This window comes from Acanthochromis polyacanthus, chromosome 9 (assembly GCF_021347895.1).
Source record: "Acanthochromis polyacanthus isolate Apoly-LR-REF ecotype Palm Island chromosome 9, KAUST_Apoly_ChrSc, whole genome shotgun sequence".
Taxonomy (NCBI): domain Eukaryota; kingdom Metazoa; phylum Chordata; class Actinopteri; family Pomacentridae; genus Acanthochromis; species Acanthochromis polyacanthus.
This window is the reverse complement of record NC_067121.1, coordinates 18,685,021-18,711,468: the sequence shown is the minus strand read 5'-3', so window position 1 is coordinate 18,711,468 and position 26,448 is coordinate 18,685,021. Positions and strand designations below refer to the sequence as shown.

Genomic DNA, 26,448 nt, shown 5'->3' with positions numbered 1-26,448 from the left:
AGTACTATTCATGAATTATTTTACATTTACGTGCTCACAGCTAACTTTGCTCCTATGATTTTGCCACAGAAGCATGTTCAGACAGAGAAGCAGATGTGATACAAATCGTGGCTGATGCGGCCCAGCATGATTCACACACATTGCGGTTTGCCAAATCCTGTCAGTTTTAACTTCACTGAAGAAAATATTTTGCAACTTCCACAACAGGGAAACTATCACAAGGCTGATCTGTCTTTTGAATGTTTCTGACCCAACAATGGACGTTCTCAACAAGGAAACGAATTGCTTGTGTACTTCTCAGGAGACATTCAGCTGTTGATGTGTCCAAAAAACCCATTGACACTTTGCCTCTCCTTGTTTCATGCTACTAAATGTCTCCCCATGCCTGCGTTGGCTTTCTCTCGCAGTCACAGCAACTTGAAATTGAATGTGGGCGACAGTGGTTGTATGTCACCCCTGTGTGAGTGAGTTCAAGGTGTGTCTTGCCCCGAGTATAACCCTGAACTGAAGTGACAAAAAGATTGCCACTTAAGATAACTCAGGAGCAGTTAGGTTTACTCCACAATTTATTTGGATAAATTAATAACTAGAGTGACACTAATAAGCAAAAATGTTGCACAGCACCAAACCAAGCATGAAGTAATTTTTCTGTAAAATCTCTTTTGATGACAACTGGGTGGTGGTTGTGGCTTTTGCGTGCTAATGCAGTGACCGTTGAACTCTACGCTGTGGCATTGTGGGGTAAAGCCAGTAAAAACAAAAACAGGACAGGTTTCTGTCAGCTAAGAGAAGAGATGCTGCAAATCTGTTCTCCTGGGTACAAACTCTAAAGTAGGCTTGTGTATGGCTGAAAAGAATAGGAGACATCTTTTATTAAAGCAGTGCTGACAGTTATGTACTTAATTAGGGTCCGAGCACCAACAGTGCAAGGAACCTATTGTAATGCATGGGGTATTGTACTTCTTCTTCGGACGAAAGAAATGCATTTTTGATGCCTTAAAAATACACATCAGGACTTTCAAAAATGTTTATATTTTAAGGGAAATACACATATCTGGGGCAAAATGGCTCATTAGCACCCTCTACAATATTATGAAAATTAAGCCGCCAAACCATGTGTCACCTACATCTGCCTCTAACTTTACATGTGTGATCAGACTCAGGCCTTGATGACATACAAAAACGTTAGTCTTTTTTTGAGTAGTGTTAACAGACAGACAGACAGACAGACACACGAACCAACGTCCATCATCACATAACCCTGCTGCGTTCCTGGTGGAGTAGAAATGAGACTTGACAAGTATATATGCTTTTAGGATAAAGTCTTTGTGCATCTTTTATGAAGGAGACAAAGAGAGAAAAGGGGGGTGTTTGTCTCTGGTGTGTATACAATAACATGTAAGTGCTCCAATGTGCACATGGCCATATCACAGTGAATACACACAGGTATTTTTCTTTCCTTACAATAATATAATCTTCCAGTCCACCTGCCCAACCAGCCCACTAGATTTATGTCTCTGTCGCTTTTCTCTTGCTTTTCCAATTTGAGGCAATGGAGAAGATTTATCACTAGTTGGAGATGATATTTGCCATATTCATAGAACAGGACTTCAGTAGCTGACAGCGGTACACTAAAGCACAAGAGGTTGCTTTGAAAGGAATGGCCACCAAATTTAAATCTGGTACGGTTTTTGGTGAAGAAGAAAGCACCCACGGAGGCAGACATCTTTGCGTGAACACAACAACAACAGCTTCAGGTGAGGGGCGCAGCCAAGGGACAGAACGAAAATGTGGCAAGGGAGGTGGTCAACATGCTAGGCTAAAGGCTAGCATGTTGCCTACAACAAAAATGAACAACTGTTGTTTGTGTCATTTATTTTTTCCTATTAACAACATGAACATGCACAGTTACAGCATGAATTAGTACCAGTTTCGAAGGCTTACATTTTCAAAACACTGTTAAGCAAAATGTTATTTTATGCACTTATTTTCTTTAACTGTACTGAAGATATTGCAAACCATCACCACAAAACCGAACTACACACCAAACTGTGACTTTTGTGTACCATTTTACCTTTGGTATATACAATAGCTGTTCTGTATCAACTTTAAACATACACAGTTCTAGAAGGTACAGCAAAGGAGAACAACAGGTATTCACAGTACAGTCAATCAATCAGTTTCTGCTTTGGCGTAACAAAACTATGTGGTTGAGTTCCCACTATTGTCCCAAATTGGCAATTTTAGCAAATTAATGCCAGCTCTTTTCAAACTTTCAGAGCATGCTGTGAAACCATTGAACCATTGAATGGACCATGAACGGTGGGCCCTTACTATAGATTCTGAGGTGTTTTGTTTGTTTTAATGAATTACATAGTTACCACAAGTTCAGTGTGCTCTTCCTCTGCGTTCTCTACCAGTTTACTCGTGTCGACCAGATCAGGCTGGGGCTGCTTATTGTTGAAGAAAAGTGGGTTGTCAAAGGTGGTAAAACTGTCAGGGATGGGTAATCGATGACCATGCTTCTTGTAGATGAAGAAGATAATGACCGCCCCGGCTACAATCCCAGCAATGCCCAGCACAACTGCCAAAATCATGTGGTCACGAGGAAGATCAGGTGATACAACGTCTGCACAGAGTGAAAGCAGATGGTGATCAGCCTGAAGAATCTTGCCCCAATTTTGAATGAAATGAAGAAGATAAAGAGGTGATACTTACGAGGTGGTGGTGATGGCGTTGGTGGTAATACTATTGAGGAAAATAAAGGAAATGTGATTAAATAACATGCTTTAAATAAATGTGCAACCATATACCAAAATTAGAACACACAGTAACTTCACCTAAATGGGGAAACAATAGCATTAGGCAGTTTAATTTTGGCACGTCACCCGTCAAGTGAATAGTAAAGTAGGACTGAATTTTTGAAGGTTCCCTTTCATTTATTAAACCTTTTAGAAAACATAACATTTGTTGTCAGTTATTGTTTATCGGTTAGAACTAGAGATGCAAATATTGAACAGTTTCCTTTACTGACAGTCTGCTACATTAACAATCAATAATTGTTTTTATTTGGTAAAATTATTGAAATACACTAGGCATTTTTTTTTTACCACTGACACTTAATGTTTAGTACAAAATGAGCTTATTAGAAATTTGAGAACACTAGCTTGCATGACAAATGAACTTATAAAGTGACTTACAAAAAAACATGACATAATTGAAAGTGCAGTTCGACAAATTCAATTCAACAATTCAAAAAACCGCAGCTCAGCTGGGACAGACGCCTACAAATATTGTCGCAGCAATGTTATCTATCCAGGAAATCTGTGAGTATTTACTGCCATCTCTGAAATTGATTGCTGATACACTTTATCACTTTACTTTTAATGTTGTTGAAAGCATGCAATCAGTCGTGCTGCTTCTGAATGTTACCACTACTAGTATCTCAGCTTTCAGCCTGAGTTAATTTCTCAAAATATGGTTTAGGTACAAGCCTTTTTACTTTAGTGTGCTACAGCTAGCTAAACCAGAAAGCCACAGACACTCACAACCTGAAGCTGCAGACTTCATCAACATGACTGCCACAGTTAGCAGTTAGACAGCATTGTTGTCTGATCTTAGCACTATGAAAAGATGTCATTACAGTTCAAATGGAGTTAAAGAAGGATCATTTTACCTTTGGGTGTTTTGCAGATGTATGGTCTGTGATAATAATCTTCGCCTGCCTTCCATGTCCCATCTGATGTGCTAATCTCTCCAAAGCTGTTGTCGCTGGGTTGGCCCTCTCCCCACTTAGTGTAATCCATGACTGTCCTGTCCAACCACAGCCACTCCGCTGGAGACAAGTAAACAAATAAGTGATGTGCTTGTGCTATAATGTAGAAATCAGCCATACTTGCATACAATGAAAATAAATTATAAATAAGAATGAGTGAAAAACTAATTATTTTCAAACCAAAGCATCATTTACAAAAATAACCGTACATTAAAATATCATTATCATTAGTTGTTGAATATTTCTCTTTTTCTTGCAGTCTTGCTGGATATTTCGTAGATCAGACAATGTGCCTGTACCTTTGTGAGTTTTAAACAGGCCCATCCAGAAAGATGAGTAGCTGTCTTCAAATGCCTTCACGTTGCTTTCTATAAACTCTTGCTCAGAGGAATCTTCAATGCTGGCAAGCATTCCACCTTCGCAGGGTGAGAAAGTAGTTGTAAGTAAAACAAGCAAAGAAAGGAAAAGTGATTAAGACAAATGTGCAATGCTATCGTGTGCAACAGTCGATCCGTCCATTCTCTATACACCGCTTTATCCTCACTTGGGTCGCAGGGGGTGCTGGAGCCTATCTCAGCTGACAGAGGGCGAAGGCAGGGGACACCCTGGACAGGTCGCCAGTCTGTCACAGGGCTACATATACAGACAAACAATCACACTCACATTCACACCTATGGGCAATTTAGAATAATCAATTAACCTCAGCATATTTTTGGACTGTGGGAGGAAGCTGGAGTACCCGAAGAAAACCCACGCATGCACAGGGAGAACATGCAAACTCCATGCAGAAAGATCCCAGGCTAAGGCCGGGATTTGAACCGAGGATCTTCTTGCTGCAAGGCAAAAGTGCTAACCACTACAACACTGTGCAGCCCCACCAACTGTTCCATTTTTAAAAATAAATTACAAAACATAGAACATAAAAAATAGAAACAATAAGAAATTTACTGTCCAAAACTATCTTTCAAAGAAAACACTTACCATGTCTGGCACAGCTAGAAGCTGCATTTGTCCACCTCTCTGTGTCTGTGAAAAATATGTAACAGTATCCCCTATATGGTTTCCAAAAATATCTTTCTCGTGTCCTTGTAAAATCTGGGTCTTGAGGACAAACTCCCGGAAAACCTGTTGGTTCTGGTGGTGGCTTATCTGTCAATATAAGACAGCAATGTCAATGGGATCAATTCATTCATATTTTTATACTTAAAAAACAGTGTATTAAATGCATTTCAAGTGTTGTACAATATTGTAGACAAAAAAAAACCTATGTAGCATCTATAAATATGGAATCAAAAGTGCTCAATTTAAATCATTTACATTTTGGAATGATATCCTATATTAAAGCAATGCCAAACAAACATATTGGGATATTTGGGATATTACCTAGCATTTACAAGGTAATAATGTTGAAACATTTTGGCACTGAGGATGAGTTGCTTATCCTTTTTTTGTTTTTTTTTCAAATGAACATTAACCTGTTTGTGGTTGTACCTGTAGACTTCATGCAAACACTGTTCATGGTCTGATTGCAGTAAGCGGTCTTCCATTTTCCATCCACATCCACGTAGACACAAGGCCTGCTAGTGCTTGGTTCATTTTCACCCCAATAAGACTGTGATATGTGCCAGCCATCAACAAATTTGAAATAACCATTGGTCTGAAAGCACAGATTAATCACACAGGGCTTAGTTTCATTGTTCAATTATTTGTTTTTAACATACTAACATGGTAAACTAAGATTGTAAACTTGCTACACATCAACATGTTACCATGCTTTCGAAAAAAAAATCTGACTCCTGTGTTCCTGCATTGTGCCATTAGTATCACTACTACACTGTTAAAGAACATTAAGGTGTTTTCTGCTGTAATAGTTCACACTTATGGTTCTCATATCAGTATATTAATGTTTCATCATAGCAGTTTGTTAAGTAAAACTATTCTTCGGAACATGTCAGTGTAGCCTGGAGTAACAATTACTTTGGTAAGACTTTCTACAGCAGTCTATATTTGCAAATGTACATTTTTTTAGAGGTTTGTAAAACCATACCTGCATTTTGTTGAGTCCAATCCACAGAGGGGCCTTGAGATTGAGAACCAACAACTCAACATAAGCCTGCATCCATTCATTTCGCAGGCTAGCAAGGATGGCATCATCACCGTCACAGTTCTTTTTTGCTTCATCCCAGTTCATTTGTTGAGGAACAACCTTGACAGAGTCATTAAGTATTTTGATATAGCTGGTAGGGATTGTTGGTTCAGGGGAGTCCTGGAAAGATGAATCTGTTTAGGATGAGAAAGATAACAAATGTATTATATAATTTTCAAATACTGAACAGCAATTATGGAAATTTCATTGTTGAAATACATATCACAGTCTTCATCAGTGGAACATATTGCTTACAGAACTGAGAAATTGCAGAGCAACCTAGTTTAAATACGATTAGTGTTAAAGGTAGTTATTAATAACAATGTATATATATATATATATACACACACACACACACACACACACACACACACACACACACACACACACACACACACACACACACACACACACACACACATATATATAGGGGAGGAAGAGAGCAAATAAGCCAGAGAGAGTCTTACTGGGTTCATTGAAACAGTTTAGTGACAGAATCAGTAGCATGGCTAATAGATTAGCAGATTAGAAATTACAGATTAAGTTTTAAAATCGATGCTATTTCACTAACTGTCTGAGGTGGAAAATTTGCTCACCAGCATTTCGAAGACAGACAAATCCATATGTGTCATTGCAGGACTTTGGTATCCATTTACCGATACCAAGTGAAGGATCGGTATTGATCACAGCACAATTATTCTGTTGAATCAAAGACTTATTAATGATTAAGAGACCAATGATGAAAAAAAGAGTACTGGTGGTTGTACACAGAATCATTATGACGGCAAAAATATCATGTTTACTAAAAACCTATGATACCATAGAAAAAATACATAGAATAACATTGACTGCTCCTTTTATAGAAGTTTTGCCATTAGGAGTAAGTTTCTGTCTGCTTGTAAAGACAATGTATATCGTGACAGTCTTCAGCGTCCAGTGACTCCTACAGGTCTTAATTTTTATGATGGAATGATTGAAACATGCATCTCTTTATCACAAAAAACCCAAACAATCATGCATTTTGGTTCTGTCATAGATATTAGAGATCTTCTAGAAAAACGACACAATCTGCTGAGTGAAAATAAGCACACAGTGACTTAAACTGCTAAGTTAGGAAAGTCACGTGGAGCTTAAAAGTTTGCTGCCGATTACATGGTCAAACACAGGTCCTTCTGGAGGAAAGGTCTGTGGTTAGATAAAACAAAAATTTTTAGGCCACAATAACCAGTAATATGGAGGAGAGGAGGTGAGGCCTTAAACTCCAAGAATACCAAACATATAGTCCAGCATGGTGGTAGCAGTATTATGTTCTGGGGCTGTTTTGCTGCCAATGGAAGTGATGCTTTATACAAAGTAAATTGAATAATCTGATAGGAGGATTGCCTCCTTATTCTTCAGTACCAACTCACAACTACAGCCACAAGGTTGGGTCTTAGTCACAGTTGAGTGTTTCAAGATAATGACTCCAAAACACACATTAGCACTGGTAAAGAAATGGATAGATCAGACGAGACATAAGGTCTCTCCAAAGTCCTGACTTAAACTTCATCAAGAACCTGTGGGCTGGAATGAAGAAACAAGTCTGTGCCAGAAAGCCAATAAATTTATTTGAACTGCAGCAGTTTTGTCAAACAGGCCATTTCCACTGTGTGTTTACATATATTTAATACATATGCTGAATTATAAGATCATAGAAGCTAAAATGTAATAATAGCAATTATTTCAAAGTATGAAGACCACACTAATAAACTGTGCTGATGATATATGTATTTAAGAGAATACCATATGGTTCAGAAGAGTCAAGAATCTCATTTATGTTAATGCTTTCTGTTGATCTCAAGACCAATATATTGACAATGCGTAACTGTAGTCGCAAAAAAATTTCTCAATATATTGAATTGCTGTTGTACCCTACTAAAATTGTGGGTGTCCTAAAAGTGTCTTCTAATTATTAACAAATTATTAGGAAAAGTCCCATGGTACCCTTCAATTAAGTTTTTAGAGGTACTTACATCTGATTGATAGAGAAATGGATCATACATCATCGTGAAAATCTACGGTGCAAACAGGGATTTTAAATGTAAATAAACAAAATATGGTATTTACCATCAACTCATCTTTCAACATCATTAGCTAATACAATGTAGCATTAGAACACAGGAGTGATGGTTGCTCGAAATGGGCCTTTGTACCCTTATGTAGATATTCTATTACATATCAGCCGTTTTCAGCTAGAATAGTCATTTACCACATTAACAATGTCTAGACTGTATTCCTGATTCATTTAATGTTATCTTCATTGAAAAAAAAATGCTTTTCTTTCAAAAATAGACATTTCTAAGTGTAAGATGAGATTTATTTTTGTGAAGATTTATTTTATTTGATAGATGACTTTATTTTATTCAATGATTTATTTAGACATATGATTTAATTTCATTAAAGGTAAATCCATATAGCATGGAGTTCAAGTTAAGTTAAGAGTATGTGCTACATAATTTGATGCACCTCCCCTTTAAGGTCAAGGATGGTTGAGATCACAGGATGTAAAGTGACCAATCACCTTGCTGTGTTTTGAGCGCTAAGTTGTTGTCCTCCTGACTATGTGGACATTAAAAGTAAGTGTGAGAAACGGAGAAAGGTTGGTCCCCGTGCTTTCCTAACCCACGCCCATGAGTATTCCAGCTTATCAAGCTCAGGCTGGAAGAAGGCAGAGTCACATTAGTGACCCCAAATTTTTGAACGGTAGTGTATGTATTTAAGATACCATATGGTTCAATAGAGTAAAGAATCTCCTTTATGTTAATGCTTTCTTTTGATATCGAGACCAATATATTGATGATAAAGAACCACAATCGCAAAAATTTTTGTCAGTATATTGAGTTTTTGTTGCAACCTATTAAAATTGCGAGTGTCCCAAAAGTGTGCTGTAATTGTCACCAAATTATTAGGAAAGTCCCATGATTTTTAGAGTTACTTACATCTGGTCGATAGAAAAACGGATCGTACCTCCGCCTGAAACTCTGCAGTGCAAACAGAGATTTTAAATGTAAATAACAAAATATATATCAATTATGAATATATATATATATATATATTTATATATAAATATACATCAATTAGCTTTTCAACAGCATTACCTAACACAATGTAGCATTAGAACACAGGAGAGATGGTTGCTGGAAATGTTCCTCTGTACCTCTATGTAGATATTCCATTAAAAATCAGCTGTTCCCAGCTAGAATGGTCATTCACCACATTAACAATTTCTAGACTGTATTTCTGAATCATTTAATGTTATCTTCATTGGAAAAAAAAAGGTTTTTCTTTCAAAAATAAGTACATTGGCCCCAAACTTTTGAATGTAGTAGTTTATATATTTGAGAAAGTACCATATGGTTCAGAAGAGTAAAGAATCTCATTTATGTTAATGCTTTCTGTTGATCTTGAGACCAATATATTAATGATGTGAAACTGTAATTGCAAAAAAATTCTCAATATTTTGAGTTGTTGTTGCAACCTTGAAATTGTGGGTGTCCCACCGTGTCCTCCAATTGTCACCAAATTATTAGCAAAGTCCCATGGTTTTTAGAGTTACTTACATCTCGTCGATAGAAAAACGGATAGTACCTCCGCCTGAAACTCTGCAGTGCAAACAGAGATTTTAAATGTAAATAACAAAATATATGTAATATACATTGCAAATGCTTTTGACTCTCAAAATAGTAAAAATAATATTGACTGTATCTACTGGATGCATGCTATGCTTTTACATACAGCAATGTCAGCAGTGAAGGTCAATTATCAAGTTAAAAGTTACCAAACGAATGCATAATTCACACTGTGTCCGCTTACCTGCAAACCCAAGTTGACATATGAAGTTGGTCGACCATCAGTCCATAAAAAGCGACCATTATGGAAATTATTAAAACCAATCCACAGGTCTGTAGTAGGTGCCTCAGCCATTTGGGACATCAAAAACACTGAAAATTGAAACGATTTACATAAATGACTGATGGTTCAGGTATTTGCTGAGAACTGGAGGTTATATACTGTAGTAGATGTAGATCTACTATAACTTCACAACAACAGAAATGACTAACATTTACAGGTAGCTTCATTAGTAGGAGCACATATTTCTTGTAGGGATAGCAACATTTGACTTGTGGTTTCAGTCTCAAGTTCTGCCAAGTGTAGCTTTTTTCTTTTATCTTGAAACATTTGTCATCTTGGTGATTTAAAGTTTCCCTCTAGTGAGAATAATCCCTTCTTGCCTTAAAATGACTAAAATGCAACTCTACATTAATTGATTCCTCGAGAAAGTCTCCGCCTTTGTCTCTGCCCACCCCTCCACACTCACTGCAGCTAAAGCACATCAGCTCAGTGATGACTCTGACTCTCTCACTGTAAAACTACTCTACAATATATAATAGTATGTTGTAATATTTGATAAATTGAAGCACACACATTAGACCCGAATCACAGGGATGTAACAAACCTTGCACGTGTTTTGAGGAAATAGAGGCCAAGTTTCCACCCTTTGTTTTTTGGCATTCATCTCTCGCTCCTCTCCATGTTAAATTCTTGTTGTTGATTATGTTGTAACACTGGAGTTGAGACATGCTAAGTTAATTTACAATTCTCTGAAATATAGACATATAATTAATACAGGCATCTCGGCCTCACACAGCAAAATATCTTAAAGCAAAACCACAAAATACAACAGAATACATTAGATAAAAAGCTAATAGAAGACTACTACAACATCAATGTGTAAAAGACGGTGTTGCAGGCAATAAGAATTCAGTAGAAATCAGTTGTGTTCTTCAGTCCATTTTCTCTCATCCCTTCAACACTCATTTTTAAAACTGACATCTAACCTTAGAGTGAAATTTCTTCCAGGAGGGTGGACAGCCACCTTGAGGAGACGTTGTGGGTGCCACAGTGGTGTTAACCGGTAATGAGTCACTGCGCTTACAAATGGACCCATGTTCATACCCACAGTTGTAATCATGCCAGAAACCTGCAGATGAGACCAAGACATTAAAATCAACACCCAAAACAACCAGCATTTTTCTTCGGTATCAACTAAGGATAAAAGTTTGAGTTTTCTTGAATCTATTTATGGGCAGCTTTTCGCACGAGCCATTCTCTGACATTCAGGTGTTACTTCCTGCCTGTATTTAGCCTAGTAACTTTGATTGACAGAAATTAGATGGCTGTCCTAAGCACAAGTGATCCGCAGGATGCCATGTATGCGTTGGATCAAATGCAATTTTATCCTGAACTTCATGCAGCCCTCTCACTTTAGACTTTTATGGCTTTTGCATTTATTATTTATTTTTGCATAGTACAGAGGTTTTAACTAAATGTAGTTGCATAATTTTTGGGGAAGTTAAAGGATCACTGTGGTTAGCGCTATTTGACAGTCATTCATCACAAGACTACAGGGTGGGCCATGAGTTTCCATATACAGGAAAATGTATAATGTATTTTTTTTTATGTTTCAGATACCCTAGAAGATGCATTTGGCACTATCTTTGGGGGCACTTGAAGGCCATGGCGTATCAGGTGAAGATACGAGATATAAATTATCTCAAGGAACGCATAATCAACGCCATTTCAAGCATATCTTTAACTGTGCTAATGTAAGTTCATCAACAGTAGAAAACGTGTATTAATATGTTTTCAAAACAATGGTAATCATATAGAGCACATTATATAAATAAAAACGGTTATCTTCTGTCCCATCCTGTACAATGTCTACAAGACAATGGTCATTTTCATTATGATTTCTCAGTGTTTTTACATTTTTGTAATAGATCTATATGAAGCATCTGCAGAAGGATAACTTCGCTTGAACTCATGCCATGACAAACCTTAAAACTAGTTTGAAGTTGCATTTTTGTTTTGTTTTTTTGCTTGTTGTTTTAGATATGACACAGTGCCAGTTTGTTTTACTTCACTGACAGCAGATATACCAATTGCTCTTTTGTTTGTTTTTCTGACAAAGTGGTTGCTCAGCGACTGTTTGCTGTAAGATTAAACCCCACTAGTTTTTACTACAGCAAGCGCTGGGTTTGTTGAATTAACCAGGATTGTTTAATGCACTCTACTATTCAAAAGTTTGGGGTCATTTAGAAATGTTCTTATTTTTGAAAGAAAAGCAGTTTTTTCAATGAAGATTAATCAGATATCCAGTCTAGACATTGTTATTGTGGTAAATGACTGTTCCAGCTGGAAATACTGGATTTTTAATGGAATATCTCCACAGGGGTACAGAGGAACATTTCCAGCAACCATCACTCCTGTGTTCTAATGCTACATTGTGTTAGCTAATGGTGTTGAAAGGCTGATTGATGATTATAAAACTCTTGTGCAATTATGTTAGCACATGAATAAAAGTGTGAGTTTTAATGGAAAACATGCAATTGTTTGGGTGACCCCAAACTTTTGAACAGTAGTGCATCTGATAAAATGAATCACAGTTTGTTTTACTCACCAGAATAATGTGTTATGACAGCACAGTTCTCATCATAGTTCTTGAAATCAGGCTGACCTTCTTCCCACCTTTGAAAAACCACTTGAGAACCATCCATCCACCTCAATGAAACACAAGCAAATTAGTTTAGTCACAAACCGCTCCTTGTGACAATATTACCAGCACAATGACATAGTGGTTTTAGACTAAATTCTCAAACTTTTCTGTGTTGTTGTGTTCAAATCTTAAACCAGACCAGTAACTCTGCTGATAGTTTAGACTGTCAGTAATATAACTCTTTCCATCAGATCTTAGCTGAAACACAAATGTTGTATTAATTTCCATCATAGCTATTCAGTTTTTACTATAGAATCCATGTAACACTGTTAGGAAAGACATGCAAACAGAAAAAGTAATGCCTAAAGTATTTACCCTAAAATAGCAGCACTTCAGTGACCATGAAGATGGAAATGAATGAAACAGGATATCAATCATTTTTCTTAAATTCATCATTGGTAATTCTATAATCATCACCTGTAGCTATAGATTGGCCTATTGATTCTTAAAATGTAGACGAGAATGAGAATTTTCTTCTCTCAGATGCAGAGCCTATTGATTCTTAAAATGTAGACGAGAATGAGAATTTTCTTCTCTCAGATGCAGAGACTTGATAGAAATCCACTGCTGTATTTTCTGAAGTGTGCAGATTGAGTTTAAACTATGAGACACACCTATCTGATATGAAGGAATGACTGACCTAAATTATGTAACACCTCACACTGGAGCAACAAATCAGATGCAACAAAAGGACTTAAATCTGTCTATCAAGCCAACCTTTTCACAGAACATATTTTAAAATTTAGCAGTGAAATAATATGAAAGTTACATTTGATTTTAACTGGTGACATGATCTGTATATTCTATAAATGTCAGCTGCTTCTTTTATTCTATGTCTTTCTTTTGTCATTAAATTCATACTCACTGAAATGATCTGTCAAGATCTACGGTCAGGCCAATCCAGAAAGACCTATCCTGTCTGGATATCTGTACAGAGGGGTAAAACCAATAATATACATGCTTCAGTTTGTGTTCAAGTTAAATGCCATGGATAGTGTACTTTAATTAGTAATTGAAAGTTAAAAGTTTCAAGTGTAGAATAAAGATTTATGCTCACCTGTCTCCATAGAAAGAGTCTTTCTTCTTCGCTGTTGATAGTTACCAGGTCACCATGTCTCTGTTTGCAGAAGTGACGTGCTTCTTCCATGGCCATTGATCTTGAGTTAAAGTAATACTGGTTCCCTTGCCATATTCGCCATCCATCAGAGGTGCTGTTATAATCTGAAAACGTGTCAGCAATATGGAACACATCTTTAATATATATGCAAGACTTTTATGTATTATGTTTTCTGCATGAAGTCAGATGACTGTTTAAAATTCAAAGACATGCAAAATGTGTGCAAAAAATACAAATGAGGTTCAAATTAAGTCCTTTAACAACAAGTTTAGCACACTCCTTGGCAGTGGTGGAAAGCAAGAAATAGCTGCACTTAAATGTACATTTTTGTAGCTTTTGGTTAAGCATTTCTATGTTATCCCACTTTTTCCTTCCACTGTACCATATTTATCTAACAGCTCTAGTTACTTTTAAGATGAACATTTTCCACAGTGAATAATATATCAATTTTTAAGTACAGTTTCCAACTTTTTCAACTTCTCATGCCTTACAAAAAGCAGTGTGAAGATCCACGTACGCTTCAGATGTGTGTGAGTGAACAGTTCCACCATTTTCAATTTTTTTCCTCAAAACTTCACACATAGTTTCATTTCAGTACATTTCCAAATGGTCCCATATCTTAGCAAAAATTAAAAAATTATTTTAAAAATTCTCAGACATGAATAAAATTACCTATTACTAATTCCAATTACTTATGGTCCTTTAAAAAGGTGGAGGACACAGAGAAAATGTGTTGTAATTCCTACACCGTTCACCTGATTTGGATGTAAATACCCTCAAATTAAAGCTGGAAGTCGGCACTTAAAGCACATTTTGATTGTTTCATTTTAACTCCATTACGGTAGTGTACAGAGCCTAAATGCTGGAAATGTCCAAATATTTATGGACCTGACTTTAGGTGCTGACCCTGTATATAAAACTGGATTTACTGGTAAAGTAGCTCAGACCTGCAGCAGCTACAACATGTGTGCTTCTGAGACAGTGATGCTTCAATAGCAGTAACCAAACCAAACCAATATTTTTATTTTAATACTAACTACATGTTGCTTCATGTATGCAGTATGATTTTACATATGGGATGTTTACTTCTGATGTATTTTTACATTGCTGTGTTGATCCTTCTACTTACTAAAAGTTTTGGATATTTCCTCCATCGCTGCTACTTGTTTAAAGTTCAGGAAAGACTGTTGTTGTGGTTGACAGACTCTACAATCAGCAGCTTTTAAAGGAACCATTTCTTCAGTAGAAATAAGTTTCTATGTAAATTGTTAACAGTGACGTCTAAGCGTTGACCACAGTAGCCTGAAGGACTCATTGTTCATTAACCCTTAATAGTGATTATGTAGTGCTGTGAGGTGGTGACAGAAAAACCTCCACATCACTAAACTTAGGCAGCTGATGGCTACATACTGCCAGTGGGATATAAGTTGCATACTACAACTATCCACAACTTGAGTGAACTGATGAAAAAAAAATCTAAATTGAACAATACAAGACAAAATGAATATAAAACTGAACAAACTAAAATTCCTGAAGTGTCAGTAAAATAAAATTTAAAATTGTATTTTTTATATGACTGTTGTAAGCTACACTTAACATTTAAATAGTACAACTAATGAGTCACAACATGTACACACGTGGACAAAATTGTTGGTACCCCTCAGTTAAAGAAGGAAAAACCCACAATTCTCACTGAAATCACTTGAAACTCACAAAAGTAACAATAAATAAAAATTTATTGAAAATTAAATAATCAAAAACAGCCATTACTTTTGAATTGTTGATTAACATAATTATTTAAAAAAACAAACTAATGAAACAGGCCTGGACAAAAATGATGGTACCTCTATAAAAGATTGAAAACTATTTGACCAGAGTGACATGATTAACTCAGGTGTGTCATTTAATTGACATCACAGGTGTTTCCAAACTCATAATCAGTCAGTCTGCCTATTTAAAGGGAGACAAGTAGTCACCCTGCTGTTTGGTGAAAAGGTGTGTACCACACTGAACATGGACAACAGAAAGCGAAGGAGAGAATTGTCCCAGGACATCCGAAAAAAAATTATAGACAAACATCTTAAAGGTAAAGGCTATAAGACCATCTCTAAACAGCTTGAAGTTCCTGTGACAACATATTATTCAGAAGTTCAAGGGGCCAGTAGCCAACCTCCCTGGACGTGGCCGCAAGAGGAAAATTGATGACAAATTGAAGAGACGGATCGTTGGAATTGTATCCAAAGAGCCCAGAGCAACCTCCAAAGAAATTAAAGGTGAACTCCAAGGCCAAGGTACATCAGTGTCAGATCGCACCATTCGTCGTTGTTTGAGCCAAAGTGGACTTCATGGGAGACGACCAAAGAGGACACCACTGCTGAAAAAAACTCATAAAAAAGCCAGACTGGAATTTGCAAAAATGCATGTTGACAAGCCACAAAGCTTCTGGGAGAATGTCCTTTGGACAGATGAGACCAAACTGAAGCTTTTTGGTAAGGCACATCAACTCTATGTTCATAGACTCAAAAACCAAGTATACGAAGAAAAGAACACTGTCCCTACGGTGAAACATGGAGGAGGCTCAGTAATGTTTTGGGGCTGCTTTGCTGCATCTGGCACAGGGTGTCTTGAAAGTGTGCAAGGTACGATGAAATCTGAAGACTATCAAGGCATTCTGGAGAGAAATGTGCTGCCTAGTGTCAGAAAGCTTGGTCTCAGTGGCAGGTCATGGGTCTTCCAACAGGACAACGATCCAAAACACACAGCCAAAAACACCCAAGAATGGCTGAGAGAAAAGCGTTGGACTATTCTAAAGTGGCCTTCTATGAGCCCAGATCTGAATCCCATTGAACATATGTGGAAGGAGCTGAAACATGCCATTTGGAGAAGACACCCATCAAACCTGAGACAACTGGAGCTGTTTGCTCATGAGGAGTGGGCCAAAATACCTGTTGACAGCTGCAGAACGCTCATTGACAAATACAGAAATCGTTTAATTGCAGTGATTGCCTCAAAAGGTTGTGCAACAAAATATTAAGTTATGGGTACCATCATTTTTGTCCAGCCCTATTTCATTAGTTTGTTTTTTTAAATAACTATGTTAATCAACAATTCAAAAGTGATGGCTGATTTTGATTATTTGATTTTCAATAAATTTTTATTTATTGTTACTTTTGTGAGTTTCAAGTGATTTCAGTGAGAATTGTGGGTTTTTCCTTCTTTAACTGAGGGGTACCAACAATTTTGTCCACGTGTGTAGCTGTCAAGTTAGCTTTGATGCTATCATGATGTTTAGCATAGTAACAGGAACAGGCAAGTAGATGAGCTAAAAAAAAAAAAAAAAACTCCCTCTAAAAGAACAATATCTGTGGCCATTTAGGAATATTTTGGATTCAGACCTGCCTGCCGGTATTGACAAAACTGTGTGCATTACTGATGATGAGAAAGATGTGGTGAAAGTGGGGAATGTATCAAACCCTCATTCGCCATTCGATGAACAGACTCTTCTGGAAAATGCTACCTTTTATTCACTTATACTTTAACCTGCATCTCTGTGCTGCATCTTTATCTGTGCAGAATACAGACCAACTGAATGTGCAGCTCAACTATCAACAGAAAGTGATATAATCAGTCCAGTGCAATCAGTCTTTGGTTAATCTAGTGTCTGCTTGCAAATGCTACTTAAACTTACACTACCTTTTCCAGTGAATTTATAGATTGTGTCTGTAGGATGTAGCAGAAAAAAAGAACCCTGGTCAAATTGCTCAACAACCATGTAAAAATCTTGTACAGAATGGTAACTTACCAGGTGGGACGGGGCCTGGAGGAGGCTTTGGGGTGTCTCCTGTTATGACAAAGACAGAATTCACAGTGTTTATTTCTGAATGCAGTATGTAAGCGATAGTGACCACCTCCAACTCAGAGTAATGAGGACCAAAACACACATGAAAAAGACAACATAACCACATGACCATGAACATTCACCTCTCCGGATCTGGCAAGCATAGCTGTTGATCTTTTCACAGTGCACATCGTTCCATGACCCAGATGCCTTCCAGTAATATGCTTTAAACTCAACACAAGATTCTACACCATTTTTATTGTTGGGCTCTCCATCTTCCCAGTTTTGGAAATTTAGCTGTAAACAAAAGCAAACAGTGAAACATACAATCATGAACTGATTTATTAGCATTTAAATTGCAAGAACTGTTTAGAGTAACATATTGACTGTACAAAATGAAAAAACAACCACCGTACAGAAAGAAAAGTATGAACTTACTGGGGATCCATCACTCCACACATAACCTGTGACTGGGTTAGGGGCATTAAGTCCAATCCAGACTGTTTGATAGCTATAATGGGCAGATTTAAGTTCATGATTTAAACGTGCAATCTGCATAAAATGATTCATATTTTGCTGCTATGGCTCTGTACTCTTTTTCATCCATTTAATAATTTACCATTTCCAACACACTGGCAATGATTATGCTTATAACCTAATATTTTTTATGAAAAAAACAAGACTAATCTGTCTGAAATAGGTGAGAATGGTGTGTGAATAGCGCTAATGTGTCATTTGGATCGAAACTAGTTGAATTTTAAAGTAGATAATCTTTTTGCATAACTCTAATAATAGAGCAGGTCATACTGTACCTATGCAGGAGCGTTTGTAGCTCAGATTCACTGTGGATGCTGAGCAGGTCGCCTCCAATGGCTCTGCAGTAATCTTTGGCCTCATACCAGGTCTTTTTCGCTGAATACATCTGAAACATAATTCAAGAAGTCCAATTGTGATTTAAGGTGTGGTAGTGTCTCTTTGAGCTTGAAGCATCATCTAAAGGAAAATTAAGACTAAGCTAGATGCTGTGATTGGGCAAAGGTCTGTGTTTTCATGTTGTCCTATTATCATTTCCAGGAAATGCCCCTTCAAGACATGTTCCACAATCTAAAAACATCCATGACACTGTGTCCATCACCCCCTCCACCACAGAGATGTATTCCTGGCTGCTCTGAGGGCTGATGGACTTGATGTCAGGTTCATCTGGATGCATGCCAGTACAAATAAAACTGCTGTAATACGACTTCAGTTGTTACTTTCAACCAGGAGGAGTTTTGCCTCATGGTGCTTTGCCAGGATTTTGCTGCTCAAGTTATTTTGTGTTGTTGTTTGCCTACTTTGCTGTCAGTATTCCCATATTCTTAATATAAGTCCAGACCTTTGTGGTACATCCATCCATTATCTATACACCACTTAATACTCATCTGGGTTGCAGCGGGGCTGGAGTCTATCTCAGCTGACTTTGGGCAAAGGCAGGAGACACCCTGGCCAAGTCATCAGGGCTACACATAGAGACTAACAAGCACACTAACCTTTAAACCTATGGACAATTTAGAGTTAGCAAGTAACCTGAGCATGTTTTTGGACTGTATGGGGAAGCTGGAGCAGCATGCATGGGGGAGAACATGCAAACTCCATGCAGAAAGAACTCAGGAAGGCGAGGATGCGAAACAGGGATCTTCTAGGGGCAAGGTAAAGTGCTAACTTTGTGGTACATCACCACTGTATTTTGTATAACTGTTGTGTTTTTGGATAACTGCATGTATATTTATATGGGCTAAATTTACATATGAAAGTAGCTGGTGCTCCTTGAACCTTGAGGTACACGTCACTGACAGACTGCAGGAAGTGTGTTTTCTAGTCAGCACTGTGGTGACTGAAAACATGATGTTCAGTTAAGACTAATTGTACTGCATGGGGTGTGCAGACAGCATTGAGGAGGCACACGCAGTACTACAGTCTTGTGCATATACCATAAGTGCAGGTGTATGTGTTGTCCTTGTTGTACACGTGTGTGGATTTTACCTGATAGCAGACGTTTCTTGATGACAAAGAATTCCAGCCAAGTGCACACGTAACGGGTTGAACAGTTGGTGGGGCAGTGGTTAAAACTGCTCCCACTGCCAGGTGTTTGCAGATGTACTTCTCCTTATTGGTACATGGCAACACATCCCAGAGGCCTGCAAATCTCCCAGTTGCCATAGCTACACATCCCTGTTGGTGGCCTGGAGTGTCAAAGGAGAAACGGTCAGTTGCCATTTGTGAAGCCATATTAAAACACATCTCAGAATGGGAAATGGGAATTTTTCCATGCCTGGCATATGAGTGTTCCAGTGAGTATATTTGACTGAGTTTGCGTTGGTCCACTCAAAAAAATCAATGTTCTTCTGGTTGGAGAGCCCCAGCCAGAAGTGTTTCTCAGGTCTCAGCCCCACCAAGCTCACCAGGAAGGCATTATCCACCCTGGCAATACATTTCTTGGTCACTTATGGATAATGAAAATTAATTTCTTTTGATTGAGTTATGTCTGAACGAGTAAAATGTATCATGCTAATGTTTAGAAGGCTTATAAAATGCTAGAAGTCCGAATAAATATTCCTACCCAGTTGAAACATCTGCCATGTAGGAACCTGAGCTCTCGCAGTCTTCTTTTGCTTCATTGAACGTCTTTGTCTGGGTTCCTACAAAGTAGCAGTACGAGCCGTGCTTTTTCCAACCCTGGATTGTAGAAAACAAAAAAAAATGCGTTGTTATATGGTGTATCTGTGTATGTGTGCATATATCATAATGTAAAACAGAACAACATCACCAGAGCTTTGATAGAGTCAGTGACTATATTCAAACACACAACAGTGTGTATTTTACATTTAAGTTAGTATTTAGAGTCAACTATTCTGTATGCATTGGTAATCGAAGTACTCTATGATGAAACTTTAGGGTTTAACTTAGGGCACAGTGCATTTCTAACTAGAGGCAGACATTTTTTTCACAGATTAGATTAGAAGTTCACACACAGTGTTGCAGCCTATATTCTGGGGCCCTTCATCTCCAGAGGGTTCAGAAGCACTCGTCTTCATGCAAATGAAGCCATGTTTGTCCGTACATGCACGGTCAGCCCAGTTCCCACTCTGCAAGACAGAAATGCCGTAAAATGTTTATCTCTGTAGAACCTCAATGTACCAAAAAAGTAGAAATATTTAAATTCCAATGTATGTCATCAAACAAAAAACTCACTAAACATATGTAGTACACTATGCCATTTAGACCAAAATATGACACCTATTTGCAATAATTGATCACTTCCATATATAACTGTGTCTATTGTAGGTTTTCTACAACATTTTTCAGCCTGATTTCAGAATTTGTTCCCATTCAGCCACAAGAACACTAGTAAGATTCACTACTGATGCTGGATGATCAGGCTTGACTCACATTATGCAATCTAGTTCAGTTGAGCTGAGGTCGGGGCTTTGGACAGTTACATTTTTCAATATGACACACAAAACGTTGCCCGTTTGGCCTTGCTTTGCATGCAGAGATGTTAGTGTGTTGAAACAGGAAAGTGCCTCTCCCAGACTGTTGCAACATAGTTGGGAACACACTCATTTTTCTTCCTTGATAAGAACTTAAGAGCCTTGTGCAAACCATGAAAACCCCCAGAGAGAAAAAAAACAACAACTGGTGAACAGGGATTTCCATACACTGCAAGTATATGGAAATCCATATCCAATCCACTTCCTATAACAGCTGGTTAGTTTTTGTTATTATACAAATAATGATAGATTTACAAGATAGTAGCATGATCACCATGCCCCACATGCTACTCCTTACCTCTCCCCTCATGAGAACACAGTCACTTTGGTCAGTGGTGACAGCTGGTTTCCCATATTCCCAGCTAGTAAAGCTAACAGTAGAGTGGTCACTCCAGTCAAACAACCCCTCTGTCCTCCTGTCATTCAGTCCGATCCAAAGCTCATCATTGGATGCTGGGGGGAAAAAAGAAAAATAAAACTATCATCTGTCATATAACTTTCTCGAGGCACTCTGCTCAATTGGTAATGCTTGTTTTGTATTCTATGTGGCAGTTTTAGGCTATTTCTGGTGATTACTTCCAGAGGAGGCTTACTGAGCCAGAGATCTGGGTGCAACATCGGCACACTGTAACATTAACTGGACCTATAGATGGATTCCCTGACATGTAAAATGTGCAAACATGCAGGGGACAGAAAATGATTTAAAGTGTCTGAAAGCTTATGAAAAGGTAACGTAAAAAGTTGGTTTTGGAGTGCACAGACAGGACACCTGTCTGTTGTAGGACAGCTGTGCACTGAAATTACAACTGCAGTAAAGTCCTCTTATAAACTCACATTGTTCCTACGCAATATATTTGTCAGCTATATTGCCCTGCCACATTTTAGATTACACCAACAGAGAGAAGATATCTCTCTTTGGTGGAACAGACAAGAACTCAAACAGGTGAAACATAGCAACTAGACACACCTGTACTGGTATTTCTGTCAAGCTAGAAAGGTTGGGAAGCACTAGTTTAATGCTTAGCAAAGTGTTGTATCTTTTAAAAGCATGTTTTAATGTGAAATTTTAAATGTTGTCAAAAATAACTATGAAAATTTGAATATTTCCTTTTGAAATTGGAGTACAAACTCAAAGTAACATAAAATATAAGTGCTCAAATATAGGAGAACAGCCTAATAATGGTACTTAAGTACAGTACTTGAGTACATGTACTTGAAAATGTACTTGCAAATGTAGTTACATTTCACCCCTGACTTCCATTTTTAGCAGTTGAGGGAAAACGGAAGCAAACATCTGTCAGTCACTAGCATATTGGGGAAACCGCTAAAGAGAAGGTTATGTAAAGTTTTTACAAATGATGGCACCAGAGGAAATAAAACAGTTTGTGGGTGCCGTACCATATCCAAGCTGAGAGATGACAAAGCTTTGGTCCTCCACATTGCGGATGCTCACAAGGTCCCCTTCATCCTTACGGCACTGTTTCTGAGCATCAGACCATGATAGAGCAGTACGAAACAGCTGGAAACAGTGGCCATTGTAGGGAATCCAGTGTGTTGAACAAAATCCCGTCTCAGCAGCTTATCACAAGAAGAGCAAGGAAATAGAATCAAAGAAACAGAATGACGAAGATCATACACTTGGTAAACTCAGAATAGCAATACTCTGGTTAGAAAGAGGAGAAGAGGACTTTTCCTTTTACCTTCAGTTGGAGGAGCTGTAACTGATTTACTGTAGCAAATATAGCCCAGCTTCTTATTGCATTTTGAACTTTGCCAGGAATACTGCACAGCACCATCAATGATTCCACAGGTTTGTCCTGGATCAGAAAGTGGATGTCCTAAAACAAAATGATGGTTAGAATTAGGGATGATGATACAGAGTCAGCGTACACAAGTTATTACTCTGGAACACAGGCAGTGTTTGGGTAGTCGCTGTGCTAAAATTTAAAATACAGTAGGTTTCATTGGAAAAAGAGATGGCATGAATACAATCCCTTACTTTAAAGTTTGAAGTTTCCCTTACTTTCCCAACACAATCTCTCTATGGGACTAACTCTTTGCTAACAAGGTTATAAAGAATTAAAACAGATCTTGATAAAGAAGTCAAAGGCAAGGCAAGTAAAATCAATATATATATGTTTGACATATTGCTTATGGTAGCACTTTTAGTAAAATTATTTGAAGCACTATGAGTTGGAAAACCGCCCTGCGACAGACTGGCGACCTGTCCTGGGATAGACTCCAGCACCCCCCGCGACCCTAGTGAGGATAAAGCGGTGTATAGAGAATGGATGGATGGCTGGATGGATTTGGAAAACCGAGATTTTTCACATTTGCTCAGCGATTCTCCTAATATTGGCCATAAATGCAAAATAACAAAATTCCTTTTTTTTCCCCTAAAATATGTGTCAGACTGGCAGCATATTGTACGTTGTGCCTGGGGCTTGCTTTGGGGGTCAGGCATATGACAATTTGACTGAAATTGGCGTTATATAAAAAACATTGAATTGAATTGTAAAGCTCCTACTGGTACCAATCACAGGGCGAAAAACAGCTTTTTAGAGTGAATAATAAAGGATTTATTGTTGGTGGAATATTGGAGTAGACAGAAATATTGACATTTTTGACAAAATTTGCATGATCATCTAACTGATTTGTAATATTCTATCAAAGCATGGTTGTAGCTTTGAAGATCATATGTACATATCAGTCAGCCTGCAGAATTTCAGGACTTCAGCCACATTATTTCTCAAGTTATGGCTCTTCAAACATGGATCCACAGATTGATGTGAAGAAAATAAAACAAAAATCAAGTTTTTTTTTTACTCTTTTTTTTTTTTTTTTTTTGCTTTTTTATCATATAGGACAGGGGAGAGTGAGAGGCAGGAAACATGAGTAGAAGAGTGGGGGAATAACATGCAGTAAATAGCCATGGACTGGATTCGAAACCGTTGCATCGGCCCTATATAGCCCCAGTCCCCTGTTCAGCCAGCTAAGTTATCTGGGTGCTCTTCTTTAAAGATTTTTTACTGAAAAACTAATGTGATCTCTGACCCCAAAACTTTATACATGTTTTAATTAATAGCGTATGTATGCACAGACAAAAAAATCTGACTAATATGAAATGGTCAGGCGTGAACTTTTTTTTAAAATTTGGTGAATTGAGGTTGAATGTCCATACAGGAAAATAAGCAGTGGGATTTTTAAGTACTGAGAAAAATTATCTCAATATTAAAACTGACTGTAACTACAATAAGGCAGATGGGAAAAATCAGAGCTCCAGTTTATCTTTGTATTATCAGAAGAGCAGCAGGAAGTACTGAGATGAACAATAACCTACCTGAGTCCCAATTCAGGTAACGGAAAGGCCTCCCATTAGACCACTGCCAGCCGTGTTCTGGATCCAGGGTCAGTCCAGTCCATAGCTTGTACCCCTCTCCCCCACCTCCCGCGCTCAGTAGTGCTGTGAGTATGTGTTTTAAAAAAGGAACATGAAAGCAAAAGTGACAACGTGTAAGGCTTAAACCATAATCACCTGCCTTAGGAGTGCAGCATAGCAACCATCTTTACCTGTGATATAAGCCTTCTCGTGAGGATCGGTGATGCTCAGCAGAGAGGAACCCTGCTGTTTGCAGCTGGCGTCAGCCTGGGACCACGTCAGAGCTGACTGCGTGTTGAGCTGGTAATTCGCTCCTGTGGTAACGTCTTTCTTCCAGTTCTCTTTAGCTGTGAAGTATGCATTTTATGTGATCTCAAGTCAAGTCAACATTTCATATCAAAGGCCAACATAAATTCTATTATGCAGTATTTATGGAAGTGTTACTTTTGTGCAGGCCATGGTTGTTTGAGTGACTGTAAATGAACATGTGCCCTTCTCTCAGTACATTACAGTAGTGTGATTCTTACAGTCAGTACTCACAGTTAGTCGGACAGTAGCCCCAGAGTTCATGTTCATATTTAGTTTCAACTGCACACCAAAGACGCCTATCTGGGGTGTCGGCGGTGGTACAGTCAGAGTACCACTGGTCTTTGTACAGAAAGGGAAACATGCAGGGCTTCCCAAACGCATTTCCCTCTAAGGTGAAAATTTCTGAAAGACGAAGCAAGAACGAAAGAGCATAGCAAAAAGTTACTTAATATGACCATAAATGTACCTGAAGAAATGTGGATTTTATAATAAATTATGACAGATTATCTAACTACTTGTAGCAATAGATTATTCAAAGGAATGCAATGTCATAATTTCACTGAAACTATATGAAAATGTTATGAGTATTTTGGAACTAAACATTAAATTCAAAGGCATAAGTACTAGCTTGCCCTCCAGTTGGCTAAAGCTAACATATAGCATAAATCTCTTGAAAAATAGATATGTTTGATATATAACACCACACCTTTAAAACATTATCTGTAAAATTGTCAGTCTTGTTCGGACAGTTCTCGACTTGAAATTCAAAAAGAAATTCAAAAAAGAACTCTGACAACTGAATTTCCCTTCGAGGATGAATAAAGTGATTCTGATTCTGATCTGATTCTGAAAAAAGAATGTCCATGAGTCACTGTAGACAAGCTAAACAGTGCTGTATACCTCTGTATGTTCTTGAACAAGCACCACTGGACGTCCCTGAAATTGTGAGGTGGTTATTGGGTCCAATTGTTTTGGAGAGAACAGCTGTGTTCTCTGCAGTGAGCTCAATGTAAAGCTGTTCGCCTTTGAGAGCAAGCACTGTCTCATTCTTGCATTCCCACTTTTGTAATTCACTGGTTTCATCACAGTCGTACAGAGTTATTTCACTTCCCACGCTCTTCCCCTGAGCTCCAAGACACTTATTACTCCATAGAGCCAGAAGTCGATCACCGGTTGTCCAGCGTATGTCAAAGCAGTAGTTGTATCTTTTTACCAAACAGAAACCAGTGGCCTTGTTAGTTAGTTGAAATGGTGAATCTGCAGAGAAAACATGTCCAAACACAGTTCTGTTTAGGATATATTGCAAAAGAAATCAGAAAATCTTTCAAACTTCCATTTAATGGCCTCATCATCATCATCGTTGTTATTTCAACTCTATTCAATTGATTTCATATCATATGGATAATATGACATGAGAATTGTTCACAGATTAAACAGAAATGAATTTAGAAAAAGTTATCATAAAATAATCACTGTTATAAATCTACATGACTAGGGCAAGACAGACATGTGGTAAAGGTTAGCACAGTCTGACATACACATAGGTATATCATGCAATGTGCATGAGCTACTGCGCAACAACTTTTGAAAAAAGGCTTTAAAAAAGTTTAAAGTGAAAAGTGGTAATACTGTACCATCTGACGCCAAGCATTGTAATGTCTGAAAGAGGAGCACAAACACCGTACACGTGATCCTCATTGTTAGGAGTCTTCTGAAATTTCTTATACGCAAAGACACAGTCCATGCATTGTTTGCAGAA

At 37.8% G+C, this 26,448-nt stretch overlaps 1 protein-coding gene across 1 annotated transcript; it reads right to left on the bottom strand.

Annotated features, from left to right (window-relative positions):
* Window positions 1–1,858: 1,858 nt before the first annotated feature.
* Window positions 1,859–26,428, bottom strand: LOC110951992 (macrophage mannose receptor 1-like). The gene is made up of 33 exons (XM_051953708.1): window positions 26,324–26,428; window positions 25,590–25,946; window positions 24,921–25,091; window positions 24,572–24,727; window positions 24,342–24,464; window positions 22,702–22,839; window positions 22,400–22,579; window positions 21,300–21,454; window positions 20,483–20,596; window positions 20,071–20,186; window positions 19,783–19,931; window positions 19,494–19,693; window positions 18,284–18,393; window positions 17,910–17,982; window positions 17,615–17,768; window positions 17,436–17,474; window positions 13,574–13,737; window positions 13,382–13,443; window positions 12,421–12,521; window positions 10,799–10,941; window positions 10,417–10,525; window positions 9,774–9,901; window positions 9,521–9,562; window positions 8,900–8,941; window positions 7,934–7,975; window positions 6,518–6,620; window positions 5,823–6,055; window positions 5,267–5,432; window positions 4,757–4,924; window positions 4,075–4,191; window positions 3,677–3,835; window positions 2,719–2,748; window positions 1,859–2,629 (listed from the first exon to the last, which is right to left on the bottom strand). The coding sequence occupies exons 1-33, from the start codon at window positions 26,385–26,387 to the stop codon at window positions 2,370–2,372; spliced, it is 4,368 nt and encodes a 1,455-aa protein (XP_051809668.1). The 5' UTR covers window positions 26,388–26,428; the 3' UTR covers window positions 1,859–2,369.
* Between the last annotated feature and the right edge of the window lie 20 nt (window positions 26,429–26,448).